Below are 19379 nucleotides of genomic sequence, written 5' to 3'. Positions count from 1 at the left end.
GCATAATTGGAGCTTCATCCAAGCTATTGTGTCCATAGTTTGCTCCTCTTTATTGCTGTATAATACTCCACTGTATGGATGTACCACAATTTGTTTAACCACTTGCTCAAGGAAGGACATCAGGACTGATTCCAGTGCTTGGCCACTATAAAAAAAGGTGCCCTGAACATTCGTGTACAGGTTTCTGTGTGGACCTAACTTTTCATTTCTCTGGGATAAATGTCCAAGAGTACAATTAATTGCTGGTTTGGATGGTAATTGTATGTTGGGTTTCATAAGAAATGACCAAAATATTTTCCAGAGGGGTTAGACTATTTTGCATTCCCAGCAAGTATGAGTGATTCAGTTTCTCTGCATCCTTGCCAGCATTTATTGTTGTCACTATATTTCATTTTGGTTGATTTGATATATGTTGTACTTAAATCTTGTTGCAGTGTTAATTTTCACTTTTATAATGGTTAATGATGGTAAACATTCTCTCATGCACTTGTTCACCATCTGTATATCTTCTTCAGTGAGATGTATGTTTATGCTTTTGCCCATTTTTTGATTGGATTATTTTTAATTGTTGCATTTTGAGAGGTCTTCATATATCCTAAGTACGTCTGTTGTTGGATATATGGCTTGCAAATACTATCTCAAAGTCTTTAACTTGTCTTTCCACCCTCTGCACAGGGCCTTTCACAGAGCAAGAGTTTTCATTTTAATGAGTTCCGACCTACTAGTTTTTCCTTTTTGGACTTTAGTTTTGGTGTCAGCCTCAGAACTTTTTGCCTAGCCCTAGGTACCAAAGTCTTCATCTATTTTTTTTTAAGTTTAATTAATATTAATGTTTTAAATATAAATCTATGATCCAGTTTTACTTATTTTTTGGATAAGTTGTGAAATTCATTTTTTTGTGTATGCATGTCTAGTTGTTACAACACCATTTGTTGAAAAGCTAGTCTCATGCCACTGAATTATTTTTGTATCTTTGCAGAAGTTGAGTATATCTGAGTGGAGCTATTTCTGGACTCTCTGCTCCATTTCATCGACCTGAATGTCTGCACCTCCATCAAAACCACACTATCTTGATGACTGTAGGTACATGCTGAGCTTTCACATCAAGTAGAGTGTTTTGTCCCACATGATTCTTCTTTGTTAAGGTTGTTTGAGCTACTTTAGGGCTTTGCCTTACCATATAACTGTTAAAATAAGCTTGCCTATGTCTACAACAAAACCTTGCAGGAATTATTTTTAACAATTTCATTGAAGAGAGAATTCACATTCCATATAATTGACCCACTGAAAGACTACAATCTAATATTTTCTTGGTATATTCACAGGGTTATGCAGTTGTGCAGAGAAGAGACAACATAGCAGTACGGAGACTGCTCCTCTTAGCAAGGCCTGCTTGCAAGCCTGGCCCAGGGCTGGCATCTGGGGGCTTGGTTCCCAGGGTGTTCCCAGTGAACAGTTAACTTATAAGAGTGTTTTACTGTGCCTAGACCATTTGTGCCAACAATACAGTTTCTGCTGAATAACCTGCTTTCTTTTTTGGGAATCTACAGTTTTGACACATGCTAGGAGGAAGGTGCTTATGTGACCAGCTCCCAGTAAAAACTTTGAGTATAGAGTCTCTAATGGGCTACCCTGAGCAGAAACATCAGCATGCGTTGCTATTCTTTTGTTGCTCGGACAGGTGTGCTCTGTGGGACCCCTCATGGCAGGTAGGGCAAGAGTCAGCCTGCCTGTGGATTCTTCCAGACTGATTTTTACCCCCCTTATGATCTGACATCTCTTACATCTCTGTAATAAATCTTAGCTATGGGTGTGAATGTATTATTTTGGTCTATCTGGCGCCCCTGGGGCTCCCTGCTGGTGGTGCCTGGTGGGGCTGGAGGGCTGTCCCAGGCTGGGGGTTCTATCCGTGGGGGAAGGATTCCCCCCTTGGTGCCCCCCCACCCCGTTGTCTGTAGGTGAGGTGGGAGACAGAGAAACTTCCCGGACCAGGCCGCTTACGTAGCTGGGGCTCCCATGACAGATCAGCTCACACCCCTCAAACCTCCTGGTGGAAAGAGGAGTCTCACACCAGTGAGGAAGGAGAGTGTTTCCCCGGATGCTGGTTTTTGGTGAGACTCCCTAGTGCTCCCCTTTGCCTGAGAGACAGGAGAATACTGAGTTTACCTGGGATGCCTTCTCTTGCCAGGCCAGGGGCAGGAAACCCTAAGCTGTGCTGGTGGGGAGGATTCAGGGTTCCCTGCCTCACTGTTGGGCAGTCAGTCGTGGCTGGTTGTGTGGGCCGGGGGTCCCCAGCCAGCTCACTCTCTTCTCACCACCTTTCAGAGCTCAGCTTTGCCTGCATGGGTTTCAGCTGTGCTTGGGAGGGAGGAGCAGAAAGAGATGGGTCTATGCCATCCTGTCCCAACCCAAAGTCCCCACCATCACATTTTAACTCATCATATATTAATGTTAATTTATTAGGCACAATCTTATAATTGATGATTCTAATAACTGGTAACATTGATTTATAATGTATATGTTGTCTGCCTTCAAAAAGTTTCTAAGGGAGTTTGTATTATGTGCAGGGAACAAGATGGTATAGATTCACCTTTCCTTGTGCCTGCCCTCTAATACAAATAAATATCTGGAAAATCACTCAATAGAGCATCACAGAAGGGCTGTGAAACCTGGAAAGAAGAAGGAGGGCTGACCAGGGAACAGGGGCCTAGAGAGATGATGATGCGGTGAGCACCCTGGGGTTTCTTTTTATCTCCCATATGTGTCTGGGCACTGGAGGGACCTGTGACCCAGAACCGTCAACAGGCACTGACATAATCCCAAGACAAGGCTGCCCTCTCTGGACAAAGGACGAGGGAGGGAAGCCCAACAGAGACCAAGAGGGAGTCAGCAACCCTGACTCCATAACTGGGACCTGATTGCCAGCCCAACCTGTCTACAGAGGCAGCTTCAGAGTCTTGGTGGACTGATCCCCCACTCTACACTGGGGCACTGGCAGGGGGGTTGATCCACTTGCATGAACAGTATTGAAGTCCCTTAGTCAATTCAACATCTAACCTACACTTGGAGCACAGAAGACCATTCTACCCATAGAGCCAATCCCAGCAGAATCTGGGATCTCCCTGCCTTATACCCAAGTGGCATAAGGGACCCAAGCCCCACTCTGGCTCTCTAATTTGGGCAGAAGTTAGCCTAGGGAAGTGGGCTCAGCCCCTGCAGGTGGCACCAGAAAGGAGTTGAGCAGAGTCCCAGCAGTGCCAGAAGAATGAAGCAGACCAGAATAGCATGCAAGGCTTCAGAAAACTAAACTGTCATTGGAATTACGGCCCACAGAAGTAGGCCAGAATCAATATACTAAACCTAAATAGGGTGACTGCCTGCTAAAGAAGAAGATTTAAATGGGATCAAAAGTCTCCTGACACCATAACCCAAATGCCCAGGACACAGTACAAAATCACCCACAAGACACCTAGGTGGATAGAATAGATGAGAGAGCCCAGAAATAAACCCATGCATATGTGGTCAATTAATTTGAGACAAAGGAAGCAAGGAAATACAAGGAGAGGACAGTCTCTTCAATAAATGGTATTAGGAAAACTGGACAATCACATGCAAAAGAATGAAACTGAACGATTTTCTTATACCATATATAAAAATCAGCTCAAAAGTTAAAGATTTCAACATAAGACCTGAAACCATAAAACTCCTAGAAGATAATGTAGGTGGTAAAATCCTTGGCTTTGGTCCTGATTATGGTTTTTGGATTTAACATCAAAAGCAAAGGCAAAAAAATACAATATAAGTGAGTGGAACTACCTCAAACTAAAAAGTTCTGCACAGCAAAGGAAACTACCAACAAATGAAAGGCAACCTACTGATTAGGAGAAAATATTTGCAAATCACACATCTGATAAGGAGTTAATATCCAGAATCTACAGACAACCCAATAGCAAAAAACCCCCAATCTGATTAAAAAATGAGCAGAGGATCTGAATATACATTTGCCCAAAGAAGACATTCAGATGGCCACAGGTATATGAAAAGATCTCAACATTACTAATCATCAGGGAAATGCAAATCAAAACATAGTGAGGTGTCACCTTGTACTTGGTAGAATGGCTATTTTCAAAAAGACAGGAGGTAACAAATGCTGGTGAGGATGTGGAGGAAAGGGAACCCTTGAGCACCATTGGTGAGAACGTAAACTGGAGCAGCCACTCTGGGAAACAGAGTGGAGGTTCCCCAAACAATTACAATTGAACTGCCATATGATCCAGCAATTCCACTTCTGGGCATTTATCCGAAGAAAACCAAAACACTAATTCGAAAAGATATATGCATCTCTATCTTCCATGCAGCATTTTTTTAAAAACAACAACAAAAACAGCCAACATATGGAAACAACCTAGCTGCACATTGACGGATGAATGTGTAGAGAAAATATGATACATACACACACACACACACACACACACACTACTGTTATATATATTTTATATATATATTATTGTTATATACATATATTGTTCAGTCCTTAAAAAAAAAGAATGAAATCTTGCCATTTGAGACAACATGGATGGACCTCGAGGGCATTATATTAAATGAAATAAGTCAGACAGAGGAAGACAAATACCTTATATCTCACTTGTATGTGGAATGCAAAAATATATATATAACATAGATGCAAAGAACAGATAGGTGGTTGTTGGCAGGGGGTGGAGGATGGTGGGTGAAATGGGTGAAGGGAGTCAAAAGGTACAAACTTCCAGTTATAAAATAGAAAAGTCCTGGGGCTGATGAGAACTAAGTATCGCAGCCAGAAACCTCAATGGGCCATCTCTGCCAGGGCTGCTGCGAAAGCCTCCCAGTGGCACTGCCTCCTCTCCCAACCCCTGTACAGTCAGGGCTCAGCAGAGCTGCCAGGAGGTCCTCATTCACAGTGCACACCGGCTGGCTTCCTACCCCAGCCTGAGCCTCTCCAGCCGCTCACCATCACTGAGAATAACATCTCGCGCACTTCCCAAGACCCGGAGGTCCCTGCCTGGTTTCAGGTGCCTCTCCTCCCCCTCTCCTGCGCATTCCCAGCCTCCACCCTCAGACTTCCTTGCTGTTCTTTGAACTCACCCCTGCCTCAGGCCCTTTGCACTTGCTCTGTCTTCTGCCTTCTGCTCAAAAAGCATCTTTTCAGGGAGGCCTTCCCAGGACTCCATTTTATTGTCTTCAGATCAACCTCATTATTGTTCCTTTTTAATTGTCTTTCTCCCCGACTAAAACTGACAAGAGGGGAGGCCTTTTTTATCTTGTTTTCTTGTTTCATCACCAGTAGCTAGGACCTGACTTATCATAGGGACTCAAATATTTGTTGACTGAAAAAAATGAAAGGATGGATGATTTGTATAGTTTTCATTACCCTGAACACTAAAGGGATGACATTTTTATTTTGAGACCCAATTTTTTTTTTTCAAGGACAACATTGTAATAAATAAGAATCCACTTCAACCAAACACCCCTTCACCCCCGCCAGAAAAAACAACTATGAATTATCTGGGAATTCCCAAATAATAAAAACAAAATACAATAGTATCCTTAAGATATATCTTCTGTTCTAGGAATTTTAAACATCTTTTAAAAACGTGATTTTACAATATACACATGAACTGAAGCTTATTATCATTATCTTACTATACAGTATGTGGGTAAAGCCTTGGAGATTTTAAACTTCCAGTTTATATTTAAGCCATTTTCCCAGGAAATTACACATTTCTCCCCCAGTGTGCCTCATAATCCCTTATTTTTAACAGTGCCAGTTGGATGGGTTTTTCCCCACATATATCAACTCAGCTCTATTTTACTTTCAGCATTTTCCATGTTTTCCCATCATCTTATTCTTTTTAATGGCTATCCATTATTATGATTTTTTATTATGGTAAAATATACATAACATAAAATTTACCATTTTTGAGTGTATGCTCAGGGCTTTAAATACATTCACTTGTTGTGCATCCACCTCCAGAACGTTGAGACCTAATTTTTAAGAGGAATTTGTCACACAGGTCTTTATAAAAAAGATACCATATAATAAATATAAGACATTTTGATTAGTACAGTTTATAGATTTTTATACAGCATACTATTTATTATATTTCTGCCTTCTAAAATACACATTTAGTATTTCTTAAAATGTGGAACTGGTAAGGAAGTTACGCTTACATCTTAATATCTCTCAATTAGCCAAAACTTTAGAGTTTATCAATTATCAAATGTATGTTGAGCAGAGAGTACATGAAAAGTGCCTGTCCTGGGCTTATCTCATGAGTAAGCGAATGTCACCCTTGACCTTATCTCTGTCCCTTAACAGACCTCCTCTTCCTCCTTGCAGATAAAGACTATTTTTTCCCCCACAAAGACCAGTTCCAGCCCCTTTCTTGGTGACAGAAAACCAGAGACCTCGGACGCTGACGGCCTCTCACCCTGCTGAGTGACAGCCTTGTGCACAGTTTCTGTTGTGTGTGCACATGCAGGGCTCTGCAAACTGTCTGCAGACTGGCTGACTGACCACTTGGTGCTCTGCCCCAAAAAGTGCAGGCCTGAGGTGCAGCCTTTCAGGAGTGTAGGGGTCAGCCAGTGAGAGAATACATTTGCACAAGGGAAGTTCTAACCATAACTGAGATCTGTCTTGTCCTATCTGCCCCCTTCCCTAAATTCTCTCTTTCTGTTGATGTAATTTTTCCATCTTTGTGACTAAGGGGTGAATAAGAGATTTAAGAGGAAGAGCTGGTTGGAAGCAGAGCACGATGCCTTTATTTGAGGTCGAGTTTGGGTTTTGGTGGGACAGGCTGGACTGAGTCATCTCTGTTCCCTGCTTTTGACACTGACTCAACCCCTGGAGACCCTGCCTCCAGAGGCCTTTCAGATCTGCTGTGTTTTAGCTTAGGGCACCATCCGCATGACTGACGCAGCCGCAGAATCATCTGGGCACTGCCCTGCCCTCCTTCCCGGTCTAGTCCCCCTCAACCCCCATTCTGAGCTGTCAGTTCTTTCCCCAACTATTTCAGCACCTACTCTGTGCTTCCAGGGAACAGTGGGGATAGAAACAAGCCAAGCTCCGTGGCCCTGGCCCTGGTGCCATCCCCAGGTGATACCACCCCATTTCTCAGAGGAAGTCTCCAAAGGCTGATGGACATCGTCCCCCAGCCTCCGAACTTGCCTCCTGGTTTCATCCCCTACTTCTGCTCCATGTGCACCCATCTGGCAGGAAGCCTCTGCCTTCCCATCCCTTTCTCTTTGCATACATTCCACCCAGAGCTCAGACAGTCTTGACTCTCTTGCCTCCCTCTCCCAGCCCACCCTCTCCTCCTGTCAAAATATGAATCTGTCCTTCACAGCAGAGCTCAGAACACAAACCCTCTCACAGGCCCTTCATGATGCCTGCCCGAGACACTTGCTCTCCATCTCTGCATTCTCATGGGACCTTCTGCTCACTTCTGACACCCATCAGGTTATACTTGATATCAAGTTAAGTGTGCATCTATTGCCACAACTAAGCTATCAGAGAGAAGCGACCATGTCTTATCCATGCAGCAGCTTCTCATTGCTCCACCTTGGCAGCGGCCTTACCCACCTCATTACGTGGGTAACGTGCACCCTTATATATAAGGTACCTTATACAAAAGGTGACCATTTAATTGGCAGTAATGAACTGTCCAAACCAGAACACTCTTGAGAATGAAGGGCACACTCTTAATAATTATGCTGGCCTACAAGTAAAATGTAAACTGTCCTTGGCTCCTTGGACACGTGGTCATCTATCTGTGCCATGAATGCTCAGTGAACAATTTATGAATTAGAGGACATGTTGACTGTACAGACAGCCAGTGAGCTCGTGAAATAGTGGAGGAAGGTGCCTCTGCTGGAGCTGGCATTGCTGGGGATGCTTCCACTGAGCAGGTGGTGCCTGAGGTGTGTCTGGAGGGAAGGGACAGGATTCAGAAAGGTCCAACTAGACAGAGAGACGAAGGAGTGACATCACGGGAGGATAGGATGATGGGAGCAAAGGCGGAGCCACATCTGATACATTCAGAGAAAAGTGAGAACGGCTGAACCTGGTGGTTTACACTGGGGAGAAATAGGCCACACAATTGGAAGTGGAGCAGGAAGGGCCTGCAGGGCTCACAACTGTCTTCTGGGGAGGAGGGACGAGGCACAATCTTTCCCAGGAGGCAAGAGCAGGCACTGAGCGTTTCTGAGCAGGGAAGAGAAAATTCAGGATTTTAGGGAGATCGGTTGCATGGCTGTGTTTCGAGAGAGATGAGGCTGAGGAGAGGGAGGCTGCACAGGGTCCATGGGAATGATCTCAACGCGGGGTGCAAGGGCCTAAAGGAGACGTCAGTCACCAAAAAGAGTGAGTCAGAGAAATGAAAGGAAGGATCAACAGGAATTTGTGACCCAGGGGAGACAGGGATGGCTTTGGGGTGATGTTTTGTACTGGTTCTACCTAAGGGTGTCATAGACTGAAATAAGGAAGGCATGAGGCAGAGATGATTGGAGGGAGATAATAAATTTTGATTTCTACATACTAAGAGTGAGGCACCAGTGGACCATCTAAACGGAAATGTCTAGTAGATCGGCAGAGGAATGCCTAGGAGGGAGAGATAGTGGGAGATGAGGGCCAGCCAACATGATTTGGGGGGCAGTCATGTCCATAGGGAGCGGCAGGTGGGAGATAGAAAGGATGAGGCGTCTTGGGGCCAAACGGTAGGAGGAGCACCACTGCCTGTCAGGCTGGGTCTCAGGAGGAGCCGTGACCTTGGTGGGGAGGGAGAGACAAGGACCGGCAGGGTCACCTGGGGAGGAAACTGGACGACACTCAGTCCTGTGGGCTGAAGGAACTGGCAAGAAGGAAGCGGCCAATTCTGCCGAGGGTTGCAGAGAAGTTGAGAACAATGAAAACGCACCCGTGAAAACGGCTTTGGCGATTGACACAGTGGCTACAATGAAAACGACCCAAGCAGATGAATCGGAAATGCGTTTCTCTGGCCAGTATTGTTGATTTACCGCCCACATCAAAAGGCGTGTTGCTGTGATTGTGCCTTTCTAGTCTTAAGAAGGGCTAACAACCCACCAGCCAAAGAGCCAGCTAGATTCAGCTAAAATCGGCATGGTTCTGATATTAACCAGGCTGTGACCCATCACCAAATACCTACATGACAGGCACTGACCTGGGATATCTTTTTGCACTCAGAAGGGAGCAATACTGGGCACAGAAGAGAGAATTTTTCTTCATACAGATGCCATCATAATGATACCTGGAAAAATAAAGGTTGTCTTAAAAAGTATGTCAAACCTCTGGTATGCTTTAGAGAAGATACAGAGTGGATTAGCCAACGGAAACTTGGAGTTCTCCCAGTTTTATCACTGACTCCACTTATCAGGCAAAGCTAATCACCCATTCAGCCTGATCAAGCTCTGGGAGGTGGACAATTTCACGCGATTCCATAGTCACCAGCTTTGAAGTGGGCTCGTGAAGCTTCTACTCTGCTTTCCAACTTAGGACGCTCTCATCTCAGGGAGATGCTTCAGGGAAGGCCTGGTTCTGCTGTCACCATTACCTTTTTAAACGGACCTGGAGAGCCGCCAGTGTGCCCTCTACTGAGACCTGGACTCAGGTTCTCAGAAACCCAGGCAGGACGCCGGCTCCTCCCCCGCAGCCCAGGCACTCTGCTGAGCTGGGAACCTGCAGCAGTTGCCCAGATTCACAGCAGCAGAACACATTTTTTTCAACTTAACCACTGCCCAATGTTTAGTTTGGCAAACTCTCCCTCTGTCTCCAGTTCCTTTGTGGGTAGCAGGTCCCTTTCGGAATTTGCCTTCCATTCCTTCTCACTGATTTCCTCATCCCACTGATTTCTCCTGATTTTTCTTACTTTTAAACAAACAACAATCCTGATAATAATTGAGTTACAATAATGACACAATGCACCCGATAACACTGGAATTTCCTTTTGTGTTAAAAATAGAGCCTGGGTACTTAGTCTCCTGAATATGATTCAAACATGCTAATTAGATGAATACTTAGAAATTTTAGTTCCAAGAGTAATCAAAACAGTTCTTTTATTCTGCATGCATAGTTCTTTAAATATTTCAGCAATTAGACATTTGCCTGTCTAAACATTTAAAGTGTTGTAACCAAAAATATATCATGACCTTTGTATTTGAACAAAATCCCTAAAAAACATAGACACTTATATTTGGTTCAAGTATCACCTGAATTGTTTCAGGCACCAGGATTTCATTGGAATTAGGAGACCTCTAAGGTAAGAGTTGATACTTACAGTTTGTTTAGTTTCACCTTCTTTTTGTCACCCATCTTGTGATTTTTCAAAATGTCTGCTTTTAACATATAAAATACAACAAAAATACAAATTCACCTGGCACTTCCTCTTGCGCCTAGTTGCCGAGAGCCAAGATCAGGAAAAACCAAGCATATGAGCTAAAAGAAGAAGCCAGGTTTAAAGCGGCATTTCAAAAATTTAGAAACAAACCTTCCAATTTCTTCTCTTACAATACTTAAATTGTATTTCCAATTTTCTGATTATAAAGAAAATGTATGTGAGTGAAATTTGAAAAAACCAGACAAGTGTAAAGAAGAAAACGTACCACTCAGAGGAAGTGCTATTTAAGCCTGAGGTTCCTTCAGTCTTTTGTTCAAAGCCTCTGTGTGCGTATATATTTTATCAGGGTACATATGAAATAACTGGCTTCACACAATTGGTGTGTCTACACTTTGCTTTCTACTTCCTTCCCTCCACACTGTACTGTAAACATTTCCCATCATTGAGAAGTCTCTGATTAACAGCTATGTTATAGTCCATCATGTGAGTGTGCCCAAAAGTTTACTATTTTCCACTTTTTCCAATGTATTAGCTATTTTCACTTTTTATTATTTGTTTGTTTGCCTAATGTTTTCACTTTAAAGGTTTTGTTAGCAAATGCTATTAGCGTATTGACTAACACAGCTACTGCTGACTCAGCTTCTCACCTGCCAGTTATCTTTCTGATGGATATTCTGTTAGATAGCACTGATACTGTATTTAGGACCATTTCCATTAAAAAAAAAATGAGCCATCTGTTCCAGTTTCCTAACTAGAAGAGGCCCATGACATGCATGGTATCCAAGTGCATGTCTGTTCAAAGGGGAAATCTTGGGGTGTGGTGAAATCACAAAAATACAGAGCTTGGAAGGCATGGTGTTCCGACCGGCCCGTCAAGCCTCTGCTTTTGCTTCGTTTCCAGCTGCATCCCTCTTTCTCAGCTTCCGAGCAGAGGGATTTGACAGCGTTGCGAAAGTTTTCTCTTGTCTGGCTCCAGGCCCTGCTTCCTGTGAGAAGCCACCCAAGCCCTGTGTAGAGGAGGTTAGAAAGGAGCGGGCACGGCAAGCCTTGCGTGATTGAATATAAAGGTTGTGAGGCCAAATCAAGAGGTTCCTTCAGGGAAGGAGAACCAAAATGTACAGATGAAAAAGTAGAAGATAAAAGAAAACCTCAGCAGAGTCTCCATGCAGAATTAGAAGCCAGAAATTCCCATTTTCAGCAACACATTCTGACAGTTTCATCTCCTCTTAAGAAAATTAATTAAAGCCTTTCCTATATGTCTAGTTGTAAATAGTAGGTTCCTTAAGGAATTATTATAAAGTATACAACGGGCTCAGAGTCAAGGCCTTGGGAAACGATCTGCTGTTTTGGAGGGGATAGCAGAAATAAATTGTCTAGTTGGCAGCATAATAATCTGCACATTTGATTTTATTGAGTAATTCCAACCCCAGGCTACCTTGTGATTTTATTTTCTGACCAGGCACACCACACTTAAAAAATTTAAAAACCAACTGAGATAATTATTTCCAAAAAATGTAATAAGTAAAAAGTGTATAGACAATATATAGAAAGCTCATGTAGATCAATAAGGAAAACCCTAAATACCCCAGTAGAAAGTGGTCTGGTGATAATATGTATACACACAAGACACATATGACCAAAACATATGCCAAAGTGCTTACCTTCCCTAATCCAATAACACGAGTTGAAATAGCTAAACATCGTTCTTACCCAACACATTTTCTTGGTTAAGAATATTATGGATTTTGGTAAGAATATAAAGAATTCTCATGAGGAGTATGAATTGGTTACAATTCTCTAGACTCTCTCCCAGGGAAATGACCAGATATAGATAGAGACTTATGTTTCTTAGAACAGAGAACAATTATAAACAGAAAAGCCTAAATCTCCAATAAAATAAATGGTCCGATGAATTCTGGGACATCCAAAAAATATTTTACAGCCATTGTGCAACATGCATTTTAAAATATTTTCATGTGAAAATGTCTGTTCCAAGTGAAAGCTGGCATGTAATGATAAAAGATAACATTTCTTGGGTGCTTCCTATGTAGCAGGACAGTTCGGTTCTCTTTACAGGTATTTGCTCATTAATTTCTTAAAATCATCTCATGAACAAGGTGCTATCACTAGCGTTATGATTATTCTCGATTTACAGACAAGGAAGTTTAGGCACAAAAAGGAAAAAACACTTGCTCAGGGTTTTGACCTAATGAGTCTGATTCCAGGTCAGGGCTGTTAAGTCTACCGTATTGCACACTGGCTGTCTGGCTGTCCATCTGCCATCCACACATCTATCTCCCAATCCGGCCATCCATGCAGTATCTCTATGTCAGGGTGAGACATGAAGACAAAAGATGACAAAGAGGCTTGTGACACCTGCATCCCAGTACTTGCACCCTCAGGCTTTAGCTGAATTTGGTTTTAAAACTCTAGAAGCCTTCAACTCAAATCACCCACACTGAGGAAGGGAGAGGAGGGGATTTCCTGTGATGACCCCATGCCCCGAGAAGGCTGTGGGGATGGGGTGTAGTCCCATTGCCTCAGGCCTGGTAGAAGGGGACACATGGATTCACCTAAAAGCTTACTGGGAGGGCCCTGCTGCAGGTGTCTGGCCAAGCACAGTACTCTTGGCAGAGGAGAAATGGGCCGTCATGCGCATAGCCTATTCAGGCCCATAACGGCTGAATAGTTTCCATGGCCAGAGGTTGGCTACGTGTGAGAAAGAACTGATGTGTGGGAGAGCCCAGTCTCTGCCCAGCAAGGCCCCCAGGATGGGCCGTCAGGCTTTGGCGAGTCGTTCACCAAGGCAAGGGAAGCATCCTAGGACATGTGGAGGGCCGCCCTAAGGAGGCCACCCAGAGAGGCAGGTGACAAGAGTCTGCATGGCCCCTAATGCACGAAGCTATTTGGTAGGAAGTTTCCAGGCATTTTTACCTGCCCACCTCCCAGAGGGTCAAACCAACACTCAGTGAGGGTGGGAGAGAGGGACAGGAGGAGGAGAAGCAGCCCCCACACTTAGTTCTCGGCTGGCAAGACCCCACTCTGGAGGGGATGGGAAGAGATCCCACTTTAACCCAGTTCAGAGTTTTGATATTACATGGGACTGGACAGTCTAAGCCTCAGACTGACTCTTTGGTAAAGAAGAGTGACAACAGGGCTGTGTGTCACCCAAGGATTCCTAGAGAGCCCGTGCTGCCTGCCCTGCTGCTCCTTCAGGAGTGGAGGGAGGCCACCCAACGAGCAGGTCCAAAGGCGCCTGGGAGACAAAGGTGAAGTTGCCTGTGCTCACTCCCTCCAGCTCCTGCTGGTCACGTGCGTGCACACGTATGTCCAAGCATACAAGTGAACTACACACATGTAGCTGCATTTCTGGACAGTGAGGCTATAACTGGTATTTATTTTCTTCTTTTTATACACTTTTCTCTAATTCCCACATTTTCTCTAAAGGGGATGCATTACTTTTATAATCAGAAAAACATCAGCAAATGTTATTTTAAGCAAGGAAGTCAGAGTTATGGAAATCCCCTAATCCACGTAAGATGTCACTTGCACCAGGAATGAGCATTACCCCCTGTACGCCCAGGGACAAGAAACATTCTAACATCTGCACGGAACTTGGTGTGGAATCTGGAATCGATTCCACTCCCAGGAGAGGAGGGAGGAAGTGAGAACTGGGTATTCTGCTGTTTGTCTTGTAAACTTGCCTTGGGATCATATCCTTTTCCCCTTCCTCTCCCTCCTCCGTTGAGTCACAAATTCGGCAGCAGGGGGTCCCTTCCTCAGACCAGCTCCACTGAGTGGGTCCGTCCTTCAGGCAGTTTCCCAACAAAACTGAAGTTAGTTACCTTAGTACCTGGGGGAAAGGCTTCTCAGGGAAGTACTGAGCTGAAAATGCTAAATGCATGCCCATTGTCACATACTGGAGTGTCTTTTTAACTTTTTCTTTGGAATATTCTGCAGTGTGACTGTCCTAGAGGTGGAACAACATACAAAAACATCTAAAAAAGATTTGGAAAAAGAGTCTTTGATATCCTAGAAAAGGAGGAAGCAGGGAGCATTCAGAGCCAAACCTGCCCAGTGAAAGTCACCCCACTTCTATATGATAAGGCTGCAGGGCAGGTAGACAGGGAAACTCACTGTAGTGCCAGGACACTCGGGGCTCAGCCAGACCTTTGAGGAAGTCTCGGTATGCTGAGTGACGAAATGGAAAAATGTGGGCTGAGTGATAAGATAACTGGGGAATTCCTGGCTGGTTGGAAAACCTTAGTCAGAGACACCAACCAAGCTTCAGGGTGTACCTGGCACTATGCATGCGCTCATATTGCTTTTGATTTACTGAATGAGGGATAAGAGATATGCTTTTCAAACATATGAGCTTCACCAGGTTGAGAAGTCTGGATGACCTGTAAGATTCAAGAAGATAAATACAAGTGGTAAATAGAACTCCAGTCAAAACTAAGAAGCTGAAATATAGGCAAAAGGTAATAGCCACTCTTGGGTTCGAATAGTTACCTGCATAATGACAACAATCGGTAACAATGACAACAATCTTTTGTTATTTCATAGTTGACAAAGCAGTTTGGGGAGGTCTAAGTTTATTTTAATTCATACAAAAAAATTTTTATTTTTGTTGACCACAAGCTTAAAAATGAAACTAACAGAGTGACATGGAAGGATAAAAGCCCAGAGCAGCCCCTTACCTCCCTCAAAAAACAGGAAAAGAAAAGAAAGAAGGAAAAGTAAGAGCCTCTGTCCTCTGAACACTGCAGAGGAACTGGGTTGTACCAGTGGGGCCCCCTACCTTTAAGAGGAGCATCATCAATAAATTAGAGTTTTAATGAAACAGGTGGGCAGGAAGGTGAACGTTTGGGAGCTGGAAATCTTGGGAGTGGAGATGGGAAGGCAGGGAGATACAAACATTTGGGCAGCTGTCATATTGGAAGACTGTCCCACATATTTTATGATTATCAAAGGTGCAGAATTTCTGACTGTAAGTTTCAAGGATGAAGATTTCCACTAGAGCAATGAATCTGAAAGGGTCGTGTTTTGGAAACAACATTGCAATCCATTGTCTGGGGGGCAGGCAATTTGGAGCAATTATTTGGAAACCAGTGTGGCTCCATCCCCATCACAGTCCCATACCCTGCCCTCTGCAAGATCACTCCTGGACGCACATGCCCAAGAGAGCATCTTCACATGCGCGGGAAGAGACAAGAAGCAAAATCTGGAAACAACTCAAATGCTCATCAATGGGACAGGGCATGAGTAAACTGCAATATTACCCAGCAGGCAAATGAGTTAAGTGAGTCTTAGGTATAGTTGGCCCTTGAACAATGTAGGGATTGGGGGCTCCGACCTCCCTCGCAGTCAAAAATCTGAGAATAACTTTCAGTTTCCAAAATCCTAGCTACTGACAGCCTACTGTTGACCAGAAGCCTTACCAGTAACACAGTCGATGAGCACATATTTTGTACGTTCTATGTAATATATACTGGATTCTTACAATAAACTAAGCTAAAGAAAAAAACTGTTTTTTCAAATTGTTACAGATCTCCACAAAATGTTCCAATATATTTATTGGAAAAAAATCCACATGTAAGTGGAGCCACGCAGTTCAAACCCTTGTTGTTCAAGGATCAACTGTCATTTTAGTGGAAAAAGTTCCCAAAGATGACAATATGATGCCCCTTTTTAAAAAGTTAAGCCACAAAACTAAAAAACACACTTTTTAGAAATATATATATGAAATAAGTCAGAGAAAGCCAAATACCACATGATCTCTCTTACACATGGAATCTAAATCAGAACAAATCCACAGATACAGAGAGTCGACTAGTGATTGCTAGAGGTGGGGGTGGACAGAAAGGGTGAAGGTGGTCTAAAGGTTAAAAAAAAACCATATAAATACACCAAAACTCTCTTTAAAAAGGCAAGATAAGCAGACCGATGGTTCCCAGTCAATGTGGGGAAGGGAGGGAGGTAGGACATGGAGGAACTGGGGCTATAGTTCATGGGGGGGGTGGCGGGCTCACAGGTGTTTTTCACATTGTTAAGAACTGAATAGCCAGGTGGAGTCGGGCCATGCGGGGATGAGTGCTGAGGACCCACCCGAGGACTAGCAGCCACTAGAGAGAAGGAAGGAAAGAAGGGAGGGAGGGAGGGAAGGGATGGAACTGGCTGCTTTGTACCCGGTGAGCACACACGCTGTCACCCACATCATCAGCCGGACCAGGCAGCTGCCAAAGCAGTGTGACTGACAGGCTGTGAACCGCATCAAGGCCCTTGATGAGGAGTTGAGCGGGTTTTCATCAGCCTGTGCTCTGCTTGCCAAGCCACAGATCCTGGGGTGCAACTGGGTTCACCAGAGGGAGAGCAGCTTCCGGTGCAGAAGCCTGATGCCCCCTCACCCAGCTCTCAGCCCTGTGGCTGTCTCTGCCCAGAGGGCATTCATCCTCCCAGAAAGCTCCCAGCCAGAGGTGCTTCCCAAGGGTGCTGGCACTGAGTGTGCAGTTGGGCCAGGTGACCTCCAAGGTCTCTTTGAACTCAAGAATATTTTTGAGGGACTAACAAGTGAAAAGAGGTCTGACCAACAGTTCGGGAGACTGGATTAGCCACGTCAAATATTGAACTAGCTGTGGGACCCTCGACCTTAATCAGTCCTTGTTTGTTTCCTTGGCTTCTAAAGCTACTTGCATGGGCTAATGGCTGTGATGCAAAGCATTACAGAGACCAACTGTTCCCTTCCCACCCCCGTGTCCTTCCTACGGGCCTCTCTGCCCACTGACTGTTACAGTGTTGGGCACTGGGGCCAAAGGTCAGGGGCAGCATCATGGGAAACACCATATAAGCAGCAGTCATAGGAAATCAGGAAGCCACTGGAGGAAGCTGGCTTCTGGGGAGGGGTATGCAGCAGGCCAGCAGAGACAAGCAGAGTCCCAGAGGTGTAAGGATACACCAGAGGGAGAAAGAGGAGATGCCTGGTGACTTAGAACCTAGCTGCACTGCTACCGAGCCCTTGAAATGTAGTGAATCCAAATTGAGATGGGCTGTGCATATAAAATACACACCAGATTTTTTTGAGAGTAGCATGAAGAAAAGTGCCCTGAAAATAAACACAATATGATTGAAAGTTATTATTGTCACTTTAATAACAATTAAACCCCTTGATTCTATTATTTCTTTCCATCAACAAATCCTATCAGCTCTGCCTTTCAAATATAACCAGAATTTGACCCATTCTCACTGCCACATCCCTGTCCACTCCCTGCACACCTGGGCTCCTGTCACCTCCCTGATTTGACTCCCTGGTCTCGCTCCCTGATCTCCTAACTCCAGCCATTGTAAGCCTCCTTACACCTAGGTTCCCTCCTGCCTCACGGCCTTTGCACTGACCCTGCTTGCACTGCCCTTTGCTGCTCTATCCACACACTTGCTGTCTCTTTGCCTTCTTTAAAAGAACAATTCTTCCCCTAACACACAACTGCCCTCCCCCTCCACACATACAGTCCTTATCTCCTTCTGCTCTTTTTCCCTCAAACATTTATACCATTGTGGGTAAAACTGCAATATATCCAGAACCTCTTGCCAGGCCTTAGTGCATCTCCATATCAATAGGTGTTGCCAAGAGGTGGAGAGTAGTCCATCTCACATCAGTAGGTAATTACAAGGGCAAGCGAGGGCTTACATGGACTGGAGAGGTTGGGTGGGGCCTCCTCTGCTGCAGCCAGTTCACGAGAGACATGGGATGACTGCTTGTAAGAAATAAACTGGTTTCTCCCACTTTATTTCTTCCTTTGACTGATTTTGGTTTTGAAGGTATTTTGTCCTGCGATTTCCCCCCCAGAGTTACAACCATTTAATACACTATGCATTTTATCTTATCTATAATATAATATGTTCAATAAGGGCAGGATTTTTCTCTGTCTTGTTCACTGCTGTATCCCCAGCATCTAAAATGGTGCCTGGCACATAGAGCTGCTCAATAAATATCTGCCTCAGATAGACTATCCTTGCGCTAATGTTTGCTGTATATGGTCTAAACGAAGTTCCCGGTAAAGCAGTTTCCTCTAGAGGAAATCATTAGGAGCCAATGAGTCCCCCAAGCACAACCAAATGGTGGGAAGCATCAGTTATTGGACACTGCACGTCTCAGAGCTCGTGTGGTGCTAAGTGCTGGCATTTCTATGCAGGAAACGACCCAACAAACCTGGCTGAGCACGTGGCATGTTTGGAGCTGCCACAGGTGTGTTCTCTTAGGTGTCACACCCATTCCTTACCTTACCTGGCCCCTCACTGTTAAGTGTGGACAAAGGATACAATGATGTTTCCATGGAGAAAAGTATGTTAACCATCTGGTTGGCTTTCCAGAATGAAGCCACTTACACCCATTGAGGATCCAGTAGCCCCAAATCAGTTCTAACATTTCCTCATCAGTTAATTTGGGTACTTGATTTACTCAGTGAATGCTGTGTTTCTATCTTCCGACCTACCTTCCCAAAGATGGATGGGTTCACTTGGTTCTGGGCATTTTGCCCACAGGTCTCCAAATAAATCTCATACATGAGGTAGCGAGGCACACTATAGCCTTCACAGATACAGAAGTTGTCAACCAACTTGAAGGGAGAGAAAGACAAGGGAGAGGAAAGGGGATCTGTTTTTCTAGAGCAGAACATTTTGATGAGTATCAATGGTCAGACACAAATGTGGGAGTCCACCTGGATGAAATAATTTAAATTATCGAATGCAAAGGTGCACCAGTCAGCATCAGTAACGTATCCCTTTGTTCTCAGCCCAGAGTTAAGAATATTGACTGTGGGCCTTTCGACTCTAAACATGTTAGGTTTTTGTTTTTGTTTAAAAAAAAATTATTTTTGGCGTGTATGCATAATAAAAAGAAGCCCAAGTCAACTGACATTCTTTCATGTACCTTTATAAAGGCTGAGGCCAAAATGTCTTTAACTATAAAGTGGAGGATTATTCCTAACCAAG

General features: G+C 44.2%; 1 protein-coding gene across 1 annotated transcript in view; it reads right to left on the bottom strand.

The window, feature by feature from the left end:
* RFX8 (regulatory factor X8) overlaps nt 1-18952 on the bottom strand; it is a 51293-nt gene extending 32341 nt beyond the window's left edge. The window contains 1 exon segment of the mRNA XM_057496928.1: nt 18881-18952. Coding sequence (XP_057352911.1) covers nt 18881-18952 — 72 coding nt within the window.
* Between the last annotated feature and the right edge of the window lie 427 nt (nt 18953-19379).

The sequence above is a fragment of the Manis pentadactyla genome, chromosome 2 (genome assembly GCF_030020395.1).
Source record: "Manis pentadactyla isolate mManPen7 chromosome 2, mManPen7.hap1, whole genome shotgun sequence".
In the NCBI taxonomy this organism is placed as follows: Eukaryota; Metazoa; Chordata; class Mammalia; order Pholidota; family Manidae; genus Manis; species Manis pentadactyla.
The sequence above is the reverse complement of the archived record's forward strand: the minus strand, read 5'-3'. Positions and strand labels throughout refer to the sequence as shown.